The sequence below is a fragment of the Calypte anna genome, chromosome 26 (genome assembly GCF_003957555.1).
Source record: "Calypte anna isolate BGI_N300 chromosome 26, bCalAnn1_v1.p, whole genome shotgun sequence".
Classification (NCBI taxonomy): Eukaryota; Metazoa; Chordata; class Aves; order Apodiformes; family Trochilidae; genus Calypte; species Calypte anna.
Genome location: NC_044271.1, coordinates 3,448,129 through 3,454,949, shown reverse-complemented (window position 1 = coordinate 3,454,949; position 6,821 = coordinate 3,448,129). Strand labels below are relative to the sequence as shown.

Genomic DNA, 6,821 nt, shown 5'->3' with positions numbered 1-6,821 from the left:
TTCCCCCCCCCATGTCCACCCCCCCACCCGTCTCTCTGTCCGTGTCTGTGTGTGTCCCCCCCAGGAGCGACGAGACCTCCATCTAACGGGGACCCCCGGGACCCCCCCGCCTGTGCCACTGCACTGGGGACACTGGGACAGAGCTTGGGGTGGGGGGGGACACCGGAGGGGAGGGGGGCACAGACAGGCAGAACCCCCCCACTTTGCACTCGGGATCCAGGCAGGGATTTGCCCACCCCCATAGCACCGTGATGGGGGGGAGGGGGTTTGAGGCCATAGGGTGCCCCCCTCCACCCCTGTTGTGCCCCCACCCCCCCTAAATCACCCGCAGCCCCCCCAGCCCGGTGGAGGGTTTTATTTAAAAAAAAAAATGAAAAAAAAAAAAAAAAAAAAAAAAAAAAAAAGGATTTATGCCCCCCCACCCCCCCCTTCGGTGCCAACCCCCCCCAGGTGGGGGCCAGGGATCAGTTGGGGTGTGCAGGGATGTCTGGGCCCCCCCTCAATACTTTGCTGCCCCCCCAGTATAGGAGTGGGTGTTGGGGGGGCGGTGAGGGACCTCAGGGTGGTGGGGGGGCTCTGGGGGGGGGGGAGGGGGGGTTTCCTACTGCTGATCTTTTGTAATTAAAGCAAAACCCAACCTGTGCCTCTGCCTCATCCTGGGAGTGGGGGGGGACAGGTCTGTGCCCTCCCCCCCTCCTGTTTCCCCCATTCCCTCCTTTTTCACCCAACAGGATTTTGGGCAGGGGGGAAGAGGGGGGGGCCCAGGCACCCCGAGCTCCTCTGGATGGGGTGGGGGGGTCACCTCGGGGTGCTGCTCACCGCTGCCTTCCGGGGGGGGCGGAGGCGGCTGGGGGGGGGGGCCCGGTTTGCACCCTGAGCCAGCGGCCGGGGGGGGCCCCCGTGCTGCCCCTGAACCTGCAATGGGGAGAGAGCCATGGGGAAACTGAGGCACGGGGGGGGGGGGCGCTGTGTTCCCCCCATTCTGTGTTCTCCCCCCCCCCCCCAAGCCCCCGTCCTTACCTCTGGGTGCTTGTGTCCCCCCCGCCGGGGTCCGGCCGGGGGCCTTGGGGATGGCACTGGGGGCGGGGGGGTGACCGGAGGGGACAGCGGTGACCCTGCTGCGGGGGGGCTGGCGAGTGGGGGGTGGGGGCAGGGGGGTGGTGCCCCCCCTCAGCTTGGGTTGTCCTGAGGAGAGAGGGGGAGGTGCGGGGGGGCCGCGGGGGGGACACCGTCCCCGTCCTCGTCCTTGTCCCCAGCCCCGTGTCCCACCCCCCCCGGCAGTGCTGGTCCCTGATGTCCCCACCCGGGGGGACTCGGATTTACCGCGGGTCACAGCCCCCTGCGGGGGGGGGCAAGGCCGGGGGGCACCCACCCGGCTTGGGGGGAGCACCCTGCCTCCGGGGGGTCCCTTCGGTGCTGCTGTGGGGTGACAGCTGGGGGAGACCTGGAAGCAGAGGGGTGGGGGGACAGGGACACTGCTGGGTGGGTGACCACAGCGGGGGGGGGGGCTCAGTGTCCCTCTTGGGGACACGAGGGCGGCATTTGGAGCCCCCCCCCCCCTCAGACAGGTTTTAGGGGGGGTTTTAGGGTGGGAACCCCCCCCTCCCACATTTGAGGTGCCCCCTACCTTCCGGGTGCTGGGGACACTGGTGGCAGCGGTGGCACCGCGGGGCTTGGGGGGGGGGTCGGGTGGCGGGGGGGGGTCCCCGGGGCTCCACCGTCGGCAGCAGCGCCCGCACGGGGCTGTCCTTGATGACGAAGGTTTGGCGGCGGGGGCTGCGGGGGCTGCGGGGGGTGTCCGAGGGGTCTGGGGGCTGCGCGGGGGGGAGGTGACACCGCTCCAGCTGTGCCGCCAGCCTGGTGGCCTCACGCATCATCTCCTCCAGACGGGCTCCGCTCAGGGGGCTCCAGCGCCCGCTGCCCCCCCCGGCCCCCCCCGGGCTCTGCTCCTCCTCTTCCTCATCCTCTTCCTCCCGGCTGTGGGGGTAAGGACGGTGTCAGCCCCCACCCCCCGTGTCCCCCAGGATGCAGCCAGGAGGCGGCACGTCCCTCGTGTCCCCCAAACCCCTACCCCTGGGGTGACACCTTGGTCCCCCCCGCCCCCCCAGGACACAGCCCACGGGACTGGCATGTCCCCCGTGTCCCCCAGGGCTCCAGTCACGGGTGATGTCCCACGGGGGTTGAGATGTCCCCCGGGACCTTGGCCATGGGGTGGCAAATCCCCCGGTCCCTGCCTCACCTGTCAGAAGGGGACAGGAACCCGAAGTCGAAGCTCTCCTCGGTGACAAAGCGGACATCTGGGGGGGGACGGGACACACACCTGGGGTGAGCCCCCGGGTCCCCAGCACCGGGGGGGACACGAGGGGGACACGGGGACGACACGGGGGACATGTGGCACTGTCCTACCTTGCTCCTCGGCCATCGCCTCCACCTCGGCCCACGCTGCTGGCACAGGAGCTGCCGGTGGCGAGGGGGGGGTGACCCACGGCCCCCTCTATGTCCCCAAACCACCCCCCCCGGTGTCCCCGACCTCCCACGGGATGCCCCGGTGGCACCAGCCAGCACCCGGGGACAGGGACAATCGGGGCTTTGTGCCACCGGGGATGGCACCGCCAGCACAGCCTGGGGGGACGAACCGGGGACCCCCCGTGCTCCCCACCCGGGGCACCCCCAGCCCCTCACTCCGCTGCCTGGGGGTCCTCAGCCCTACACCGGGGGGTGCCCAGCCCCACACTGGGGTGTCCCAGACCCATCTCTGGGGGTCCCAGCCCCTTATTCTGCTCTCCGAGGGGTCCCCAGCCCCACACCCCGATCCCGAAGGGTCCCAGCCCCTCACCGGGGTCCCCAGCCCCACACCCCGGTCCCGGTGCACCCCCAGCCCCACACCGGGGGTTCTCAGTCCCGCACCGCGGTGTACCAGCCCCACACCCTGATCCTGGGGAGTCCTCAGCCCCACATCGAGGGGTCCCAGCCCCTATCCCGATGCATCCCAGCCCCGCACCGGGGTGGTCCCAGTCCCCACCGGGCTGTCCCGGCCCCACACGCCGATTCCGGTGCATCCGCAGCCCCGCACCGGAGGGTCCCAGCCGCTCCCCGGAGGGTCCCAGCCCCAAAACGAGGGTCCCAACCCCAAACTGAGGGTCCCAGCCCCAAACCGGGGGTCCCAGCCCCTATCCCAATTCCGATGCATCCCCAGCCCCACAGCGGGGGCTCCAATCCCCACAGCGGGGGTTCCCATCCCCTCCCCCCGCTCCCAGGGTGCCATTGCCCCCCCTGTCCCCGCAGTGTCCCCCCTGTCCCCGCAGTGTCCCCCCTGTCCCCGCACTGTCCCCCCCCCCTCCCCGTTGCCCCCCCCTCCCGCTCCCCCTCCCCCCCCTCCACTCACCGCCCGCGCGCGCGGAGGGGGAGGCGTGGTTTGGGGAAGGGGGCGTGGCCCTGCGCAGGGGGCGTGGCCTCGTTCGAATTCCCCCTCCCGCGTCACCACAGCCGGCAGCGCCGATTGGCTCTGCTCCCTTTAGGCCCCGCCCCGCCCCGCCGCGCTCCCCTATTGGTTGCCGCCGGCGCGGGGGGGCGTGTCCCCGGAAGCGCCCTCCGGTGTCCGGGTCCTTCCGCCGCCGCGCCAAGATGGCCGCCGTGCCGCCCGAGTCCTGGCAGCCGCCCACCGTCTCCATGGAGACCACGTAAGGGGTGGGGACACCCCGGGACCGAACCCCGGCACCGAACCCCGGCACCGAACCCCGGCGCCGGCAGCACCGCGCGGGCACCGATCCCGCTATCCCCCCCCCCTCCTGTCGGTACCGGGCACCTCCCGCTCCGTCCCCTGGGTCCCGCTCCGGTCCCTTGCAGCCCCCGGTTCCCCCCCGGTACCGAGCAGCCCCCGCTCCCCCTCACCCGGTGCCCCCATCGCCCCCCGGTCTCCCCCCCTCCTCATCCCCGTGTCCGTTCTCGGCTCACGGGGGGCGTGTGGTGACCCCCGGGCTGTAACCCCCCCCCCGGTACCCCCCCTTGTGCCCCCCTCGATGTGTGACCCCCCCGTGTGTCGCCCCCTGTCCCCCCAGGATGGGTCCCCTGGTTCTGGAGCTCTACTGGCTCCACGCCCCCCGGACCTGCCGGAACTTCGCGGAGCTTTCCCGCCGGGGTTACTACAACGGCACCAAGTTCCACCGGGTCATCAAGGACTTCATGGTCCAGGGGGGTGACCCCACCGGCACCGGTGAGACCCGACACCCCCCCCGGGGATCGGGGGGTCCCCCACACCCCCGTGACCCCCCCGTCCCCCTCCCCAGGCCGCGGCGGTGCCTCCATCTATGGGAAGCAGTTTGAGGATGAGCTGCACCCTGAGCTGAAGTTCACGGGTGAGTCCCTCCCCGAGGGGACAGGGACACCCCCACCCCACCCCCCGAGGGGTGGCACGGCCCAGGTGTCCCTCAGGACCCCACCCGTGGTGTGGCACCTCCAGCAGGACCCTGGGGGGGTGTTTGGTGTCCCCCGTGTCCCTGGCATGCAGGTGACGTGTCCTCCTGGTCACTGTGGGGTGACACTGCCCATCCGTGGGGTGACACTGCCCATCCGTGGGGTGACACAGCCCATCCGTGGGGTGACCTGTCCCTCACGTTACCAGGACACGGGACACGGGGTGTGTTCCTTGGCTGTGAGGTAGTGTCTCCTGTGTCCCCCGGACTCCTGGTGGCCCCCCTTGGCCATGGGGTGACACGGGGGCCTCTCAAACCCCTCCCGCAAATTCCCGTGTCCCCATCAGCAAGGTGACATCTCCCCCAAGACCCCCACCCTCAGGGTGACACGTCCCCCCCCTTGCCAGGGCCACGGGGCCGTGTGTCCCCCAGGACACCCCCCAGGGGCTGCCACGTCCTCCGTGCTGCCCAGACCTCAGGGGTCCCACAGATCCCATTATTTGAGGTCAGAGCCCCCCAGGGCAGCTCCCGGGGGTCTCCATCCATCCCCCCATCCATCCCATCCCCCCACCCCTATCCCATCCCATCCACCCCATCCATCCCATCCCATCCCATCCCATCCCATCCCATCCCATCCCCCCATCCCATCCCCCCACCCCCACCCCACCCACCCCACCTGTCCCCCCACCCCGTCCCCCCAGCGCTGTCCCCTCCCTCCCTCTCCAGGTGCAGGCATCCTGGCCATGGCCAACGCCGGCCCGGACACCAATGGCAGTCAGTTTTTCCTGACCCTGGCCCCCGCGCAGTGGCTGGACGGGAAGCACAGCATCTTCGGGAGGGTCTGCCAGGGCCTGGGGGTCCTGGGCCGCTTGGCCATGGTGGAGACCAACGCCCAGGACAGACCCATCGACGACGTCAAGATCATCAAGGCCTATCCCTCGGGATAGGGGACACCCCGGGACACCCCGCTGCAGCTGTGCGGGAATAAAAGGACACTGGTGGTGACTCAGTGGTGACCGGAGACAGGGGGGGACAGCCTGGGGGTGACAGCCTGGGGGTGACAGCCTGGGGGGGTGGTGACAGTCCCTGGGGGTGGTGACAGTGTGGGGGTGACAGCTTAGGGGTGGCCATCCATGGTGATCATCATCCATGGGGGTGACAGTCTGTGGGGGTGACAGTGTGTGTGGGGTGACATTCTGGGGGGATGACAGTCTGGGGGTGACAGTCCGTGGGGTGACAGTCTGGGGGTGACAGTCCATGATGTTTGTCACAGTCCATGGTGGTGACCATCCATGGCAATGACCACCCAGGGTGGTGGTGGCAGTCTCTGGTGGTGACAGTCCATGGCTGTCACAGTCCCTGGTGGTGGTGACAGTCTGGGGGTGACAGTCCGTGGGGGTGACAGTCTGGGGGTGAGAGTCGGGGGGTGACAGTCCGTGGGGGTGACAGTCCGTGGGGGTGACAGTCTGGGGGTGACAGTCGGGGGGTGACAGTCCGTGGGGGTGGCCATCCGTGGTGATCCCTGGTGAGATTTTTGGGGGGGTGGTGGGGGATTTGTCCCCACCCTGTGTGGGTGTCCCACCCCAGAAGGGACCTGCAGGGTGTCACCTCCCCCAGCCCTGGGGACACGGAGCTGCCACAAGCCTGGGGGGGGCAGAGTCCTTGGGGACCCCCAGACTGTCCCCAGACCCGGGGGTCCCAGTGCCACCACACAGAGTCCCCCCCCAGGGGCCCTTTACTGGTTTTGTAGGACCCACAGTAACCCCCGGGGGGGCTCAGCTCCCAGTCTGCCCAGTGCCCCCAGTCCAGCCCCACATCTTGTCCCAGTGCTCCCATCCCCACGGCCAAGGCACTGGGAGTGCTAGGGGTTGGACTGGGACGACTGGGAGGAACCAGAGCAGGACCAGGGACAAGACTGGGAACCAGTGGGTGAAACTGGCGATGATGCCGGGGTGACACTGGGAGCTACTGGGGGGCACTGGGAATACTGGGTCTGCAGGTCATGAGGCTGAGGGGGCACTGGGAGGGGAGGGGGTCTCGCTAAAAGTATACTGGGAGGACTGGGGGGACTGGGAGCTCTGCTGAGGGGGCAGGGTGGGGGCCCACAGCCCCGGGGAGGTACCGGGAGTTGGTACCGGGGGTGGAACCGGGGGTGGTACCGGGGGTCCGGGGCTGATACCGGGAACAATCTCGGGGCCCGGGGGCGGTACTGGGGGCGGTTCGGGGGAGGTACTGGGGTCCCCGGGGGCGGTGCCGTAGGAAACACCGGGGCAGCCCCTCGGTGCGGGACCGGTGCCGGGAGCCCCGAGCGGTACCGGGGGCGGTACCGGGGCGGAGCCGATCTCGGTAGCGGTGCCGGTGGCGGGGCGGGCGCGGGGGCGTCCGGAGCGGGGCAGCGGCGAAGCCCGG

The 6,821-nt window shown here is 70.2% G+C and overlaps 2 protein-coding genes across 4 annotated transcripts; one reads left to right on the top strand and one right to left on the bottom strand.

The window, feature by feature from the left end:
• Positions 1 to 798: 798 nt before the first annotated feature.
• PSRC1 (proline and serine rich coiled-coil 1) lies at positions 799 to 3,417 on the bottom strand. Its single transcript, XM_030465641.1, is given in 9 exon segments — positions 799 to 858; positions 860 to 915; positions 1,021 to 1,185; positions 1,270 to 1,440; positions 1,633 to 1,690; positions 1,692 to 1,977; positions 2,240 to 2,297; positions 2,407 to 2,457; positions 3,386 to 3,417. Coding segments are annotated over 8 exon segments (870 nt in total). The 5' UTR covers positions 2,423 to 2,457; positions 3,386 to 3,417.
• A 161-nt stretch (positions 3,418 to 3,578) lies between these two features.
• Positions 3,579 to 5,417, top strand: PPIL1 (peptidylprolyl isomerase like 1). 3 transcript variants are annotated; one of them, XM_030465643.1, is made up of 5 exons: positions 3,579 to 3,680; positions 4,059 to 4,213; positions 4,287 to 4,355; positions 4,508 to 4,656; positions 5,139 to 5,230. In XM_030465643.1, exons 1-5 carry the CDS (start codon positions 3,625 to 3,627, stop codon positions 5,199 to 5,201), a joined length of 492 nt encoding a protein of 163 aa, XP_030321503.1. In that variant the 5' UTR covers positions 3,579 to 3,624; the 3' UTR covers positions 5,202 to 5,230. The 3 variants fall into 3 exon arrangements, with proteins under 3 accessions (XP_030321503.1, XP_030321502.1, XP_030321504.1); XM_030465642.1 differs by lacking the exon at positions 4,508 to 4,656 and having other exon boundaries at positions 5,139 to 5,417; XM_030465644.1 differs by lacking the exon at positions 4,508 to 4,656 and having other exon boundaries at positions 3,606 to 3,687; positions 5,139 to 5,417.
• Positions 5,418 to 6,821: the final 1,404 nt, after the last annotated feature.

Excerpts from the sequence above, each read along its gene's own strand:
- PPIL1 (XM_030465642.1), top strand. The coding sequence starts at position 3,625 with ATGGCCGCCGTGCCGCCCGAGTCCTGGCAGCCGCCCACCGTCTCCATG. Across the intron at positions 4,214-4,286 it reads GGGTGACCCCACCGGCACCG|GCCGCGGCGGTGCCTCCATC; the intron begins GTGAGACCCGAC and ends CCCCCTCCCCAG. Across the intron at positions 4,356-5,138 it reads CCCTGAGCTGAAGTTCACGG|GTGCAGGCATCCTGGCCATG; the intron begins GTGAGTCCCTCC and ends CTCCCTCTCCAG.